At 37.7% G+C, this 17,856-nt stretch overlaps 1 protein-coding gene across 7 annotated transcripts in view; it reads left to right on the top strand.

The window, feature by feature from the left end:
- SPIN1 (spindlin 1) overlaps positions 1–17,856 on the top strand; it is a 91,096-nt gene that overhangs the window by 61,737 nt on the left and 11,503 nt on the right. For all 7 annotated transcript variants that reach the window (XR_004029089.1, XM_030808406.1, XM_030808659.1 and 4 more), the window contains one exon: positions 13,091–13,344. Coding sequence is in view for 6 of the 7 variants with exons in the window: in XM_030808406.1 (XP_030664266.1) it covers positions 13,091–13,344 (254 nt within the window). In the remaining variant the exon portion in view is untranslated. The remainder of the gene's footprint in view (positions 1–13,090; positions 13,345–17,856) is intronic.

Genomic DNA, 17,856 nt, shown 5'->3' with positions numbered 1-17,856 from the left:
ACTGTTTTATAGCATTTTTAAATGAAGGAAAAGCTTATGAATTTAGGGAAGGCATATCCATGTTAAAAGATAATGCAATAGCCATGTACGTAAACTGATAGTGTGTTCTCAATCCTAAATTCTATAGATACCAGCTTACAGAAGCCACTTTTTTCCCTAAATTTTTTTGTGTGTGTGACATAGTTACATCCAAAAAAGACAATTAAGATTCTATTGATGTTTTCAATTATAATATTCACTTTTACTTTTTATATCTAATAGATTTCACAACTATCTATCCTATACTGATAACTATGCCACTACAAACTGGAAATGTCACTCGAACAATCTGTTCTGATTGTGAGACTCTTCTTAGTCATAGATTATTAAATATGGAGAAGACATTCCTTGACCATCATGTGAGGCACTCTTAAAAACATTTTTTCCCCAAAATGTTTATATTGAAAATGTATGCCCCTTAGCCACCACACTGTAATAGCTGAAGAGGATGTGAGGCCTCTTGGCTCTCAAGGAAGGGCTGGATGAATGCCCTTCAGTAATTGTTAGTGATTGGACCAAACAAAAGTCTCCAAAATGTGTACGTGATACATAATACAAATATTTGTAATATTTAGCTTAAGAAACTACCTGGAAAGTAAAAATGTGAAGGTAAGCTACATAAGTTCTTGTTTCTCTGAGCTTTAATAGTTTCTCAAATTTTATCCACGCGCTCATCATCTTCATGGTTTTGCCATATCCAGTGATACGTTTCTGCTCATTATCATGTCATTACTATAAATGGTAAGCTGTGTCTTGCCACAGATAAATCATAACAATAAAAACAAATGTAAGCCATAAATATTAGGTAATGATGAAAAACTTAAATACAGTGGGGACAAAGGCAAGTTAAACCTTAACTTTGCAAGACCAGAACAGTTCATTCAAAATAGATTTTACAAATTAAGTTAAAGGCTTATAGAATATTAATGTGTGTTCTAATCATTTTTCCATATTTTCTAATCATCTATGATTAAAAGTTCATTTACTTAGGATTTCAGATATTAATAGATTTGAGCTCTTGGGCGTGTTATTATAATGCGTTTTGTGCAATAAGATTCCATCTGCCTCATCCTAATAAGCAATACTGTTCATTAGTTCATAGGTTTGATTCCCTAAAGCATAAGAAACGAAACACCTAAAGTTCATATGCATAATAACTGAAAAAATCTCTCATCCTGTATGTTCCACATTTGGGGACCTTGATTTAGTGCTTTCACAGGCATACTTAGTTGTCTTGAAGACTGGAAGCCTTGAGCTTATTACTATCTAGCAAAAGGGAGAAATGGAAAGGAAAAGGTGTGAGTCCCATTTTCCTATTCTCAATGTGAATCTGAAGATGGGTGGAAGGAAAGGCTGAAACAAGTTTCCACATTCATGAATGATGATTATTAATGTTTTTCACATGGAGCGAGCAGGGATGGCTTCATGGAGCTTTGAAGAAGCTGCCTGGTGGGGAGGCAGGCTCTCCCAGGTGCTGGTTTTGGAGTTAGGAAGCCTGATGGAGCTTGGCTGTTAGGCCTGTGGAAGTTCCTTAAGGTATCTAAGGTTGGCTTAATCCTTTCTGAAATCAAGGGATTGGACTAGAACAATGAGGGTTTGCAGCTTTTTAGCATAGATTCCTTTCTAAAATGCAATTTTTATGGAAACCAAATATTAAAAAACACAGAACTATAGCATCCCTCTCCCCTTCACTTTTTCCACTTCTGACTCACACGAGTTGCAAGGAATAAGGGCCACCTGGCTTGACACTGGGGCTCAATGACGGTGGCCACTCCTCCTGTCTCTTCCCAAGTCAGTATGGGGGGCCCAAGAAAGAACTTCTGGTTGCTTGAGGGAAAAGTCACAGAACTGCACTGAGTGAGCAATAGCAGCTGTCCCTGAAGGTGTTAGGAAGGTTCAAGGAGTCTGGTGTGAAGTACTGAGACCACACAGGAAACATAGCTGGGTTTTTGTTTTTTTAAGAAAATGGAAGCAAGCTTGTTTTTTCCTATAGGCCGAGTACCTTGCGGTGTTTTGGGTGAAACTGGTGGATACACCTTTCTGGGCTGTCCATGATTTGGGACAAACATTTGCATTAAAAGTACGTCTGGTTTTTTTTTTTTTTTTTTTTAAATGGAGTCTTGCTCTGTTGCTCAGGTTGGAGTGCAGTGGTGCAATCTTGGTTCACTGCAACCTCCATCTCCTGGGTTCATCTGGTTCTCCTTCCTCAGCTTCCGAAGTAGCTGAGACTACAGGCGTGCTGCAGCACGCCCAGCTAATTTTTGTATTTTTAGTATAGACAGGGTTTCTTCACTGTGTTGGCCAGGCCGGTCTCGAACTCCTGACCTCAAGTGATCCACCTACCTCAGCCTCCCAAAGTGCTGGGATTATAGGCGTGAGCCACTGTGCCTGTCCTGAAAGTACATCTTGGAGGAAAAATATAGTTGGGGGAGTGTCTAAGACAAATTTATTTCTAGTGGTTCTTCGTTTCAGTTTTCAAATGTAAATTCCCTCCCCCCTTCTGCAATTTGAACAGGGAATAGATTTCCATTCCATGCTACTGTTGAAAGGGGTGATTGGGTTTTGGTATATTTTTCACTAACTTAGAAAGTGGACTAGAATCTACTAAACACTAAATAGAGATATTTCCAGGGATTTCTTTCCTCCCATTTTATAAACACAAATACTAGTGACTGACAAAAGTGTCGTTATACTCCTCCTTGTCCCTGGTGTGTTCTCATGTAGTTTTCATGATAGCCCTGTCAGTAGGAACTGTGACCCCTTATTGCAGATGAGGAAACTGATGCATGGAGGGATTAAGTAACTTGTCCAAGGTCATCCAGCTAGTAGGTGATTGAGCTAGGACTCAAATAGGACAGTCTGATTCCAGAGCCCATGTTATTAAGTACCAAGCCATATTTACTGAACTGCACGTTTTGTTTTCTCTTCTCAGAAATTGGTTATTTCAGTCAGGGACATGAAGGCTGGGTAACTCTTGGTGCGGGCTTCTGTGTGCACCATGGTGTTCACAGTCTTAAGTTGGTCAGAACATTGAATGCTTTTTAATCACCTTGCAGTAAGTCATTCATGCCAGCAATGAGAGTAGCACTTGGAGGCTGTTTGAATGTTTGCCATGGACATCTCTGGTATTCACAAAGTGCACAGTGTGTAGACAAAGTAGTGAAAGGAAACATGCTAATGTGGATGGAGAACTGACTTTTTAAGGGTCTATCTTGTTTTATTGTTGACATTTTAATCTGGGAAGTGACAGTACTTGGTATAGAACTTTTATTGAATAACAATTACCAGCAAAGCAGGTTTTTTTCTCTCTTTCTGGTTTGCATCTTGCAAAAAGACAGTTATTTTGATTTAACCAGTCTTCTAAAATCTACTGTAGCCCAGAGTAGGAGAATTGCTTTGTTACAATACCAAATAGACCAAGAGTATCAGTAATTAATCCTTACAACCTAGTGTACAGTGTATGACAGTCAGGCATTTACAAGTATGTGGTAGAATTGTGATTGTTGAAAATTTAACATGTATGATGTCTGTAAATGTTGGCTACCAAGATTAGATATTTAAATGCTAATTAGGAATAGGAGTTAATTCAAGCCATTAAGGGAGTCTAGGTAAAAAGATGAAAGGTCTTTTTCCTTTCCCTTTCCCTTTCCTTTTTTTTTTTTTTTTATTTTTTATTTTCCCAATAAGCCTTTTGCACTCCTAAAAAGGTTTTTCAACACAAGACTTCAGCACAAACTGATGGTACTTTCAGAACTTCTTTGAAGTATTGAGAAGAGTACATAATGTTTCCTACAATCTTAGTTTACTTTTTTGAGAACATGAACACATAGTGTTTGTTCTATATCAGTGCCACCCAAGGTGTGGTTTGTGGTTTGGCTGCAGTATCAGTTTGGCACTTGGGAGCTTATAGGAATTCTTTTGTTCCTCTTCATGCTGCTGAATCCAAGAGGCTTTGGGGGCTGGTCTGGGGAATCTCATTAGAGGATCTTCACATGATTCACATGCATGCCAAAGCTGAGGTATGAGAAGCAGTGGCCTAAATCATTGTTGGAATGGTATCTTTTTTTTTTTTTTTTTGAGATGGAGTTTTGCTCTTGTTGCCCAGACTGGAGTGCAGTCGGCTCACGACGACAACCACCTCCCGGGTTCAAGCGATTCTCCCACCTCAGCCTTTCGAGTGGCTGGGATTACAGGCATGTGCCACCACGCCCAACTGATTTTGTATTTTTCGTAGAGACGGGGTTTCTCCATGTTGGTCAGGCCGGTCTCAAACTCCCGACCTCAGGTGATCCATCCGCCTTGGCCTCCCAAAGTGCTGGGATTACAGACGGGAGCCACCGCGCCCGCCCTGGAATGGTATCTTAAGCACATCGGAGAACTAAGTTAAATTGTGGTTGGAAATTAGTACACAAAATTATAGCAATGAAAGGTCGTTGCAGTGCTGTGTAATTGTTCACCATTTACTCACATTCAAACTACAAGAAAAGTTTTAGCCATTACACAGATACCAGTTTATCCCTAATGATGCTAAATACCTTTTGATCATTTTATTTTTTTTCTGGAATTGTTTCAAGAAATAGCTTCTGGAGTTATGAAACAAGAAAAGAGGTTATAGATGTTTAATTCTGGCTGCATTTCAAGATGTCCTAGATTGAATGAAGTATCTTGGTATTTGTTTTACAGTATTGCTCTGTGAGGCGATGTTACTAACTGGTAAATGAGAGTAAGAATATTTTAGACTCTTTCCCAAGAAAATATAAGAGATTGAAGGGCTTTTAACAATACATATATCCAGAGAGTATTTAAATAAAAATCACTATATTCAAAGAACCTTCATTTTAAATCACATTTAAGTTGCTAATCACTTTTCTCTATTTGGGATATTCTTAGACTGAATGATGCAGATATGACCAAAGGCTGTTTGATTATTTTATTCCCTTTCTAGTAATTCCTAGTAGTTTGCTTTTATATACACTATTTCAACTCATGTAAGTAAGCTTTAACTTTTGTTGTTAATAGTTTTTTATTTTTTTTATTTTTTAGAACTCCAAATAGGTGATTAGAAATTAAAATTTCTTTTAGGAACTTGTTCAATATATAAATAACTTTTTACTGTGGGAAATTTTAAGTATACATAAAAATATAGAGTAATATATCATAAATCTTGTCATTCCTCACCTAGCTTCAATAATCTACATCGAACATCAGATATTCTTAGTGTATCTAAACCTGTCTTCAAGTAGGTGCTAGTTGGAAGAACTGAAATTTATTAACAGCTTCCATATTTCAGTGCTCTTAGTAGTGAGCACAGTCTAGGTTGGTTTAAATACTCTTCCTTGTGAACTTTGGCTGCTGAGCAGCTTGTGCATTCAAGCCTCATAACTGGAAAGGCTGGACTCCTGATTTTAACAATTAGTATATTATTCTAATTACTCGTTTTTTGCCTTCAGTCTTGAGGGGAAAATTACCGTTGTTTCCTTTGCCTTTAAACAAACTGGACAGAAATAATATCTATAACAGATACTCTTTAATCCTTCTTTTGGAAACAATAAAATTAATTCTGAAAGAAGAATTGCTCTTGAATCACAAAAAGGCAATAGAAATAAATATAGAAATTGCCATCCTTAAAATATGCAAATATGTTTTTATATATAATTTCTTGCCGAATTAGTATACGCATTGCATTAATGTAGCAGTAATTAAAAATTGTGTTCTGCCGGGCGCTGTGGCTCACACCTGTAATCCCAACACTTCAGGAGGCCAAGGCTGGCGGATGACCTGCGGTCGGGAGTTTGAGATCAGCCTGATCAACATGACGTCTCTACTAAAAATACAAAATTAGCCAGGCGTGGTGGCACATGCCCGTAATCCCAGCTACTCAGGAGGCTGAGGCAGGAGAATTGGTTGAACCGGGGAGACAGAGGTTGCGGTGAGCTGAGATCGCACCATTGCACTTCAGCCTGGGCAACAAGAGTAAAACTCCGTCTCAGAAAAAACAGTTGTGTTTTATGTGGCTGCAAAAGTGAAATACTTAAGTTGTAGAAAATTTTGAAAACATAGGTAAACAGAGAGGAAGAAAACTTATTTATAATGCCACCACCCAGAGATCGTTAATAATTTAATGTATATTTAAAAAAAACTTTTTCCTACGTACCTGTAAGGATTGTGTATAAAAACTTTTCATGTCATATTTTTTACACTTGTGGGTTTTTAAAATAAAAAGATTTTAAGACTGGGTACCGTGGTTCACGCTTCTAATCCCAGCACTTTGGGAGGCCAAGGTGGGAGGATTGCTTGAGCCCAGGAGTTTGAGACCAGGCTGGGCAACATAGTGAGACCCTGTCTGTACAAAAAATTAAAAATTAGCTGGGCATGGTGGCAGGCACCCCTACATAGTTCCAGCTACTTGGGAGGCTAAAGCAAGAGGATTGCTTGAGCCCGGGAGTTTGAGGACAATTTGGGCAACAAAGCAAGACCCCAGTTCTTTAAAATTAAATTCTTTTTCATGATTTTTAATACGTATGTAGTTATCATTGAGATACACTCTGAGCTCTTAAATTAATGGGGCCTATTGTTAAACATTTTATTTGTTTAGTTTCCTGTATTAGCAATATCTTTGTGCACATTATTATTTTCTTTTGATAAATTTGTAGATGTGGACTCACGGAACAATGGAAACTCCAAATGGTAAGGCTTTGGACAGATAACTGCCAAACTAATCACTAGAAAGGTTTTATTCCTTTTATACACAGATAGAAAATAGTACTTCATCATAATTTTAGTACAAATTATGATGAAATTATCAAAATTCTAAGTTGTTTTGTTACTGTTAATATAAAAAGGTCATCCTGCTGGCAGACCAGAACACTAAGAAATTTCTAGATCTCAAGCAGATCGGAACAAGTTTATATCAAGACTCCACTGAGGAACTCTGATGCCAACAAGTAAATAAACTAGATTTAGAATACTGCCAGGATCAGAGATAGTAAGGGCTGGACAATAGAATGGCTTGAGTACAGTCACCAAATATTAAAAGGATAAGAAAATTGATTGTACAGAATTGGCATTGGAACAGAAGATGCTCAGCTTAACCTCCTCTTGACTTAAAGATACCTGTCACTTAGCCTCTGGTGCAGCTACCAGGGTCGTGGCTTCTGTCATCAGAACCTGCATTTACTGCTCAGAGGCCAGAGAATCTGACTTGAGCTGAAGACATACATTGTATCTACAAATGCCACTTCATCTTGACTTGCATCTACAAATACGAGCACCAAGAATCATGAGGCATCTTAGAGCACTAAAAGCATAAAAGACGGTCACTAGTCAAAACAGAAGAACAAGCCAGGAATCACCATGTGTGTGTAGAAAACAGAGGAGACTTGATCCTAAAGAGTTCCTAGAAGAATCAGGAAAAAATGAAACTTATCTTCAGATATCAGAAAGCCTGTTCATTAAAAGGAAAAACCATTCGAGATATGATAACAAAGACATTAAAAATATTATGCAAGATATTCAATAGGCTGAAAGTAGAGTTTACTTAATTCACTAACAATTGAGCTAAAAATTTCTTCAAGATGAAAAGTATGAGAGGGCAGTTGAATCATGGAGGATTGATCTAGAAGTGTTAGCATTTGTCTGATGACATTTCAGAAGGGGGTGGAGGAGGAGAATAATCCAGACTACAAATGGGTGATAATTTTGCTTTGCTCTCTTTAGATTGACCAACTTCTTGTGAGGGATAATTAAAAACACATGTCACAAGTCTTTGTGACATTTTAGAATCTAGGAACAAGGAAAATTCTAAAACACCTTGAAGACCCAGCACTTTGGGAGACTGAGGTGGGGCGGATCACTTGAGGCCTGGAGTTTGAGCCAGCCTGACCAACATGGTGAAACCCTGTCTCTACTAAAAATGCAAAAAGTAGCCGGGTGTGGTGGTGCACACCTGTAATCCCAGCTACTCTACTAGGAAGGCTGAGGCACAAGAATCACATGAACCTGGGAGGCGGAGGTTGCAGTGAGCTGAGATCGCACCACTATACTCCAGCCTGGGTGACTGAGTGAGACTCCCTCAAAAAATAATAATAAATAAAATAAAACACCTTGAAGAGAAAATTGCCCCTCAGAGGAGCAAGGATCAGATTGGCTTCTATCGTCTGTAATTCTAGATGATAAAATGAAAGCTTTTTTTCTCTCAAAGTACTGAGGGGAAAAAGACTTTGAACCTGATTTGTATACTTAGGCAATTCAGGGATGAGGGCAAAATAATAATTTGAGGCTTGCAAAAATCTACCAAGTTTATATTTCTGAACTTTACCTGAAAGAATTACCAGAGGATGTATCTAGGAAGACAGAATATACATGAGAAAAAAATGTGAAGATACTACGCAAAAAGCAACCAAAAAACCTTTCTTGTTTCTGAATTAAAAAGTTTTTAAGATAGTAGCAAAATGAAAAATACCAATTTGTAACAAAAGTCTACATTTCAGCAATGCAGTAGAATTAGCCACTAAGGTTTTAAGTTTTTCTTCTTTTACTAAGGATTTTTTCTTGTTTGGTTTTAGTGTTGCTTTGGTTGGGGGATGAAAAGTATAGGTTTTGATTAATCATGGCTTTTAATAGAAAAATGAAAGTTTAGGTATAATATATGGAAAGTTAAAGATAATTGCTGGAAGATTAGAAATAAGGTACATCATTTGCATTAGAAGCCTTATTTAGTGAAAGAAACTTCAGTCATGCTAGTGGCGCAGATGAAGGCAGAGAGGAAAGTGAGGAAATGAAAACAATACAGGTAGACAACGCAGAACAAAATGTTAAGTATGAGACTCACAGTATCATTTACCACAGCAAAAGCTAACTCTTAATAAGAAGATGAGGAAATAAAATCAGTTCAAAAGGGAAGAATATGCATTCTCAGAATTAAAGGACCCCGGGTCCAGTTTGAGGAGGACTCCTGGCCAGATACAAGCCCCTTGTATAATGCTCAAGAGGGAGGAGACCTTATTTGCTCCTTGGAGGTGTCTAGTATGAAAACTGCTTATTCTGAAATGTGATTCTAGCCATTATCAGGAGCAACTGCAGATAACTCATTTACAGAGGAATGCTGCTAACAAGTGTAGGAGGGAGCAGCAACAACGAAAAATTCTGCTGTCATAGGTCACATTTTTGTTGGTTTTCTTGAAAATCAAGGGTAGAAAATTTCATGCCTCTAGAGAGAGAGAGAAACACATGGGGAGGGAAGCGGGGAAGATTTATATTAAGGAATTGGCTAATGCAGTTGTGGGGACTGAACAAGTTCAAAATCTGCAGGGTAGGCCAGCCATCTGGAGACCCAGGGAAGAGTTGAAGCTGCAGCACAAACAGCCAGTCTGGAGGCAGAATTCCTTCCTCCTCCGGGGAGGCCAGTTTTTTTCTTGGATGAGGTCCACCTACATTATAAGGGCAGTCTGCTGTGCTCATAGTCTGCTATCCAAATGTTCATTCCAGCTAAAAAATGCTTTCACAGAGACATCTAGAGTAGTGTTTGACCACATATCTGACTACTGTGGTGTAACCAAATTGACACACAAAGTTAACCACTATATGGGTGAAGATGCTATATTTGCTTATAATTTTGGTAGTAATCATGGAATGTCTGTGTAAATTACAAAATGGGACACATGACTGAATTCTATCCTTACTGAGGTTTGGGAACTAACCTTAGCCTTTGCACTAAATATGAAGAAAGCCTGATCCTGTACAGGGAGTAACTCATTGGATCTTTTGCTTAGAAATCAAAAGAAGATACGTAACTGGTTGTCAGTTTAAGAAAAAAAGTGTTGCTACAAAGGATTCTTGTATTCTAAAGTGGAAATGTAATCTCCTTCACCAGCTGTTTTCCTGAAGAGGCCAATTGGATGTTATTGTATATTCCTAGAGATTATGCAGATGTCTAGAAATCAACTTTCTTCTACCTCTGAGTAGTAAAGTTACAGACTTTTTGTTTATTTTTATGTCATATATGTATTGGTTCCTTACTGTGAACAATACTGAATTTAGCTCTTTGTCGTCTCCTTTCTCTCTACAGTCCTAATTTTAATTCTTTTTTGATCTGAGTTTTATAAGACACTCACTATACTTATTCTGCTTTACATATTCTTTCCTCCTGTTTTTGAGAGTTGTGTTAAATTTGAAATACCAGAACAGCTAACAGTTACACACTATTGTCTCTCCTTGCCACCATTTGTTCTACAGTTAAATGTATTCATTGATTCCTCTCAGTGCTGTACTGAACCTTCTCTGTGAGTTCCTTGATTATCTGAAGCTCATTGTCATGTAACTTTATAAGAACAGTATCCCCTGCCTTCTGACATGTTCCGTACGGTTTTGTTTGAGGCCTTTATACTTGAAGGTCTGTACATTCTTGGCTGATGAACAAATCCTTGGCTCACATTTTCTTTTTCTTGAGAACCTAAAGTTTGTTACTCTGTTGCCTTCTGGCATAGAGTGTTGCTGTCAAATTCTGAGTCTATCCCTTACACATGATTTGGTCCTTTTGTGTAAATGCCCAAAGGGTGTTATTTTCTTTAAAATTCATTTATTTGACTTGGATATGCCTTAGCGCCAGTCATTCTGGGCTTTCCCACGGGGTGCATTAGTACATTCAAGTGTTTTGTTTCAGGAATGTTTTCTTCAATTACAATTTTTAGTTCTCTCTTCTGTGAACTTTGATTTTAGTTTTTAGGTTCTTCTATTATACAGAAGGTGGAATATTTATTACCATCTCTTAATTCTTTTTACTTTTGTCCCCGTCTGTCCCCTTTTCATCATCCACTTTCCTCACATACTCCCGTGGTGTCTGTTTCTTCTCATGTTCTTCTAGTCTTAATTTCTGAAAAGAAATTTCAAATTATTGATTCTTTACTTTGTCTGGTAGTTCTCACATCTTCTCTTGTCTAGCGATCTCATTTCTCATCTTTTCTGTTTCTGATATATGTTCTTACGTTAAGGTTCTCCAGGGAAGTAGAAGCGTTGGGAAATAGATAAAATATGAAGGAGATTTATTATGAGGAAATTGGTTTATGCTATTTTGAAGACTTGAGAAGTCGCGTGGAGTGCTGTCTGTAAGCCAAGCCTCGGGAAAGCTGGAAGTGGAATTCATTCTGCAGGCCTAGAACCAGGGGACCCAGTGGTCCCCTGGTTCCAGTTCCAGTCGAAGGGCAGGAGAAGACTGATGTCCCAGCTCAGGCAGGCCAGCAGGAAGAAAAAGGGGTAAATTCCTCCATCCTCTACCTTTTGTTCTATTCAAGCCCTTGACAGAATGGATTATGGCCACCCACATTGGTGAGGGCATCTTGTTTGTTCGGTCTGCTGATTCAGATGCACAGACACACCCACGAACAGTGTTTAATCTGGGCACTCTGTGGCACAGTTAAGTTGACACATAAAATTAATCATCACAGTTTCTATTTCATGGCTTCTGTCATTTGCTCAGTGCTAGATAGTAGTTTTCATCTACTTAATGAGCCTGTTTTCGAGGCCTGCTCCTGCCTGTCAGAACATCTGTCACATTGTTAGTCTCTTTCCTCCTCAAAATACTTTCGTATGTTGTCCAACCATGATGCTTCCAGACCCGTGTAAATGAGAGGATTCCAAGAAGGCTTTCCTAGCTTAAGACCTTTCTGTGTAGCCACCTCTGTCATACTTTCTGAGACCTGCCACCCTCATTTCTGCCTGAATCCTGCTTTCCTCACCCTGTGGTCCTGTTCTGGTCAGTAAGGATTGTGTACTTAGAGGGGCTTTGTCTTTCTGGAAGGAAGGTTTGCTAGGTTTTTGCACAGTCCCGAGGGGCTTAGGCAGACCTGGGTTTTCTGGCCTTACAGTCTTGCACTTAACCTTGTGAATCTCCTTCCCAGTCTCCTTGGTTAGGTTCAGACCCTCTTGCTTAGTTTTTCACCCCAGGGGAGACGCTTCCCTTCTGCGGCGAGTACTCCTTATTGTCTCTTATGGCCTGTTCCCCTCTGACTTAGCTAAATTTATGTTACCAGTCTAGAGTAAATTATTTCTATTTAGAAAATATATAATTTTAGTTTTAACCATTACAACCTACAATAAATTGTTTCTCTAAAAGTTGTTTGTGTTATATGTCAGATATTAATCACTTTTATTCATGGTGTACGAAATGAGAGCTTTATACCCATAAAACTGTAGGAAGGGAATTCCTTTCAGCTCTTTTTGTTCTTGGCATATATCAGCATCTGTTATCTTGGTTTTGGCCTTCAGCTTGCATCCAAGAAGCCAGGGTTTCAAGGTGAAATGAAGATTTTTTCCTGATATCAAGAGCCAGGTGTATTATTTATAAACATTCTATGTAGATTTTTCAATTGCTAATAATAAACCAGAAAAAAAGTAGTTTGATGTTTCAATAATTTTTAATATTACATTGTTTGTTATAAACTTCAGTTTTAAGATTATATGTTTTCTAGACAAGTAATGTTTCTATAGTGCATTGATACAAGCTAGTCTGGACTTCAGTTTAAGAGAAAATTGTCTAGTTTATTTTTATTAGTTAAGCCTGTACAGGCAGAATTATTTGGGCACGGGAATGGGTGAAATTGAATAGTTATACATTTCTTTTTAACTTGAAGTGGATATTATATAAAGCTATATACCTGTATGATTATTGATAACATGTATTTCATGTATCAGTCCTTCTTTAATTAACTTGGATAATTTTGAGTTGATTGAATTAAAATAAAGTCAGAAAGCTGATAACCTGATGCTTAATAGTAGGGCTTAAATTGCTATCGACTAGTAGTTTTTTCTGCCTGTACACAGTTGAGGTGCACAACAAGCTCCTGTTACTAACATACCATGTTACACACTCAACCACCACTGGTACAGGGGTAGAAGACAACCACCTTGAGTCACCTGAATCAGGAATGTGGCAAACATGAGTTTGTACATATTTTGGGACCATCTGTGATGAGATCATGCTAGCCAGTGGTTATGTTAGATCTAGGCATGCATACTTTTGAGATAATACCTTATGTGTGTATATGTGTGAATACAGAAAACATCGGAGCAGTGTGGGTCCGAGCAAACCTGTTTCCCAGCCCCGGCGGAACATCGTAGGCTGCAGGATTCAGCATGGGTGGAAAGAGGGGAATGGCCCTGTTACCCAGTGGAAAGGAACCGTTCTGGACCAGGTGCCTGTAAATCCTTCTTTGTATCTTATAAAATACGATGGATTTGACTGTGTTTATGGACTAGAACTTAATAAAGATGAAAGAGTTTCTGCGCTTGAAGTCCTCCCTGATAGAGTTGGTAAGTTCTTTTTATAATTTGTGCATTATGTGCTTTAAAAATGATATTGAAATGGATGCTTTTTTATTATTTTACATTATTAATACTTCACTTTTGTTGGAACACAAGCACCCCTCTTGATAAACATTGTATTAAATCACCGAAAACCACAAAAACGGATCCTAAGCAGTTCAAGGAACTGTGTGAGGAATATAGAGATGTGTATTTTCCCCCGAAGAAGTTTGCCATGTAATAATTTATAATATGGTTATTTCTAACATTTTTGCTCACTGTTTTCTAGACTCTGATGGGTAAGGTTACCAGTAGCTGAAATATCCTATGTGTTAATCTCATCTCATCAGATACAAAAGATAAGAGAATGCTGTGCCTTTAGAATCTTTCTGTGAAAGTGTATCTTTGTGTACAATGTAAATGATAATTGTACTTTGAGCCAAAATTTAAACAACCAAAACGTGATATTTATTATACACAGAGTTTGATTGAACAATGTTTATGGAAATGAATGGCTCTTTTTAAATGTCATACAGTGTCAGTTTTGCCTTTCTAGTGTTCCTTAAGGCATAAGGTCTAAGGTAAATAATAATTACTGATTTTATTAGTAGGGTGGGATACACCCAAACTAATATTACTTTTTTTGAAGTATTTATTTTGAAATATTTTCTTCTTACAGTGATGCTGCTCTTGTTTAAAATATTGGTTTATACTTTTAGAATTGTCTTCATAAGTCTATACCATTAAATAATAAAGTTTCAGCAGATCTAGACTTGGGAGGTAGGAATTTTGGGGTCAAATTGTCACAGGAAGAAATTAGTTCAGTCTCCTCACTTTGTTTTTCTTCAGACTGTGCCATTGTGTCCTTGGGATATAATGAGTTTCCTTAGGAAGTTAATTCTGCTTTAGTAGCAAGTTAATTTGTTTTTGTCTTCTCTTTAGATATCAAATGCTAAATCTTTGCTCATCTGTATAAATATGGTTCAGTTTTCAAAGAAATCTTTCTTTAAATTTAAATCTTTATTATTACTCCTAAAAGTAATATTAAATCTTTGTTATTTTCAACATTCTCATTATTCTTAAGTGTGACTGAACACCTGCTCTTCCTCTTGATGCACATCCTACATTTCTTCTTGATCATGGCATTAATCCATTTCCCATGTAAGAAACTTTAACATACTAAGAATCTTAGCAGAATTTTAGTCTCTGCCCCTTCTGAGATGACAAGTAGCTCACTTGAAGGTTCCCTGCATATTGCTGCATGACCTGTGGTTGTTGGTCCTTCTGTCATCGAAGGTTAGAAACTGTACAGGTATCTCTGATGATGGGACTAAGGGTTCCATGTTGTTTGTAGTTTGGGATTATCTCAGTTTCCAACAATAGTGATTTTGTAAACAGTCAAGCAATATAAAAAGAAACCCAAGAGCTTTTATGTAAATCAGCAATATATGTGCCTAATTCAGCTAATAGTTGCTATTAATTTTAGTATTCACGGTATTAGATTGGTGCAAAAGTAATTGCGGTTTTTGACATTGAAATGGAAAGTAATGGCCAAAACAGTAGTTACTTTGGCATCAAACTACTTTAGTCTAAAAAATTACTTGCTCTTCACTTATGTTTTACATAGGAAGCAATTGCTTCAGGCAGTACATTAGAGTATAATTAAAATTATGTTTTTCTTAAGCTAAAGTTGGAGAAAAAAGTCAGCCAGAATGCATGTGATGTCACAGAGCAGTGGTTCCCAAAGCAAGGTCTGGGGACCCTTGGGTTCTCTGAAGCCCATTCAGGAGATTTGCAAGGTCAGAAATATTTTCATATTGTTAAGCTGTAATTCGCGCTTTTCACTCTTTTTTTCTCAGTTAAACAATGGAGTTTCCCACTATCTATTTGGAAGATTTGCATAACTTAGTGAACACAATATTTTCTTTATGAGCAGTGCATGGTACCAGATCATGCATTGGTGAAAGAGTTATTCAAAGTGCAAGACTAACTACTTTTTTTAATTGTAAAAAAACACGTAGCCGGGCGCGGAGGCTCACGCTTGTAATCCCAGCACTTTGGGAGGCCGAGGCGGGCGGATCACGAGGTCAGGAGATCGAGACCACGGTGAAACCCTGTCTCTAGTAAAAATACAAAAAAAAATTAGCCGGGCGTGGTGGCGGGCGCCTGTAGTCCCAGCTATTCGGAGAGGCTGAGGCAGGAGAGTGGCGTGAACCCGGGAGGCGGAGCTTGCAGTGAGCCGAGATCGTGCCATTGCACTCCAGCCTGGGTGACAGAGCAAGACTCCGTCTCAAAAAAAAAAAAAAAAAAAAAAAAAAAAACAAAAAACACGTAGCATAAAATTTACTGTCCTAACCATTTTTAAATGTATAGTTCAGTAGTAGTGTGTTAAGTACATTCACATTGTTGAAACAGATCTCCAGAATTTCTTCATCTTACAAATCTGAAACTCTCTACCTATTAAACAAAACAACATGCCTTTCCTCCCGTTCCCAGCCCCTGGCAACCACCATTCTACACTCTGTCTCTATGAATTTGACTATTCTAGGTATCTCATAGAAGTGGAATCACACAGGATTTGTTTTGTGAGTAACTTATTTCACTTAGCATAATGTCCTCAAAGTTCGTTCATGTTGTAACGTGTGACAGGATTTCCTTTCTTTTTAAGGCTGAAAAGAACATTCCATTGTATCTATATACCACAGTTTGTTTATCTGTTCACCCATTACTGGACATTTGGATTGCTTCTACCTCTTGGTAGAATGTAAAATTGTACCATGTAAAATTGTGAATAGCGCTCCTGTGAACGTGGATATGCAGATATTTCTTTGAGATCCTGCTTTCAGTTGTTTTGGATATAGGCACAGGAGTGGGATTGCTGGATCATATGGTAATTATAATTTTAATTTTAATATCGTAATTCTGATTTCTTAGGTAGAACTACCATACTGTTTTCCACAGCAGTTGTACCATTTTCCAGTCCTGCCTACAGTATACAAGGGTTCCACTTCTCCATCCCTTAGTCAGCAGTTGCTATTTACTGTTTTTGTCATAGTGGTCATCCTGATGGGTGTGATACGATACCTTATTTTGTTTTATTTGCATTTCTCTGATGATTAGTGATATTGAACATCTTTTTATGTGCTTGTTGGCCACTTATAAATCATCTTTGGGGAAATACCTACTCATGTCCTTTGACCATTTTTTAATTAGGTTATTTGATTTTTATTGAGTTGTGAGAGTTCTTTATATGTTTTGGAGACATGAGTTTTAATGTAACAGTATGACAGATTTATTAATGGTTTCAGATTCTGCATTGTAACTAACCTGTAAGGAGCTAACTGTTGAATTTTGTGGTTTCATATAAGAATATCTAGAATTATCTGAAAGACAATTAGAATACTCTTTTCCGTATCATATCTTTGAGAGGCTGGATTTTATACATGAACCGAAAGGAGCAGATCGTAACAGATTGAGTGCTAAAGCAGATATGAGAATCTACTTGTTCTTTTTAAAGCCTAGACATTAGGAGATTTGCAAAAATGTAAAATTAAGCCACTCTTCTTAATATATTTTGATAGGAAATAGTTATTTTTAATTTAAAATACATTGATATGTAGGTATTTTTAAATAAATGTTTCTAGATTTGTTTTTTATTTTCTGAAGTAGTAAATATTGGTAGGCATTATCTATGTAAACAGATGCTTTTTTAGGTCTGTAGTAATTTCTATTTATGTTTTAATTATTTTTTTAGAGACAGGATCTCGTTTTGTCACCCAGGCTGGAGTATAGTGGTGTGATCAGGGCTCACTGCTGTCTCAACGAGTTGCTGGGACTACAGGCGCTCACCACAGTACCCTGCTAATTTTTAACTTTTTGTAGAGACGAGATCTCATTATGTTGCCCGGGCTGGTCTCAAACTCCTGGCCCCAAGCAATCCTCCTGCCTGGGGCTCAAAGTGCTAGGATTATAGGCGTGAGCCACTGTGCCCAGCCAATAATTTTTAAGAATGCACAGGGAGTTCTGAGATCTAGTAGTCTGAGATCTACTGGCTTTAAGAAACTAGTGGGGTTTTTTCAGTGTCGTACACAGGGGAATTCTATGTAATTTTTTATTATTACTGCATACTTAAAACCAACCATATATGTTTAGAGTATGCTGATAAAATTGAATAGCAATACATTTATCAAGAAAATCTAACTTTTTTGTTTCTTTCGATTTAACAGAAATAGAAGTCTGTTGAATGGGGAAAATAGGAGTGCTAATTGTTCTTGTTGTTGTTGTTGTTAAGACAGGGTCTCACTCCCATAGCCCAGGCTGGAGTGCAGTGGCGCCATCTTGTCTTACTGCAGCCTCGACTTCTGGGTTTAGGTGATTCACCACCTGAGCCTCTTCAGTAGCTGGGACTACAGGCCTGCACTGCTACACCTGGCTAATTTTTTGTATTTTTAGTAGAGACGGGGTTTTGTCATGTTGCCCAGGCTGGCCTCAAACTTCTGGGCTCAAGTGATTCACCCGCCT

The sequence above is a fragment of the Nomascus leucogenys genome, chromosome 1a (assembly GCF_006542625.1).
Source record: "Nomascus leucogenys isolate Asia chromosome 1a, Asia_NLE_v1, whole genome shotgun sequence".
NCBI classification, from domain to species: Eukaryota; Metazoa; Chordata; class Mammalia; order Primates; family Hylobatidae; genus Nomascus; species Nomascus leucogenys.
Note: the sequence above shows the minus strand (reverse complement) of the source record. Positions and strands in the feature narration are given on the sequence as shown.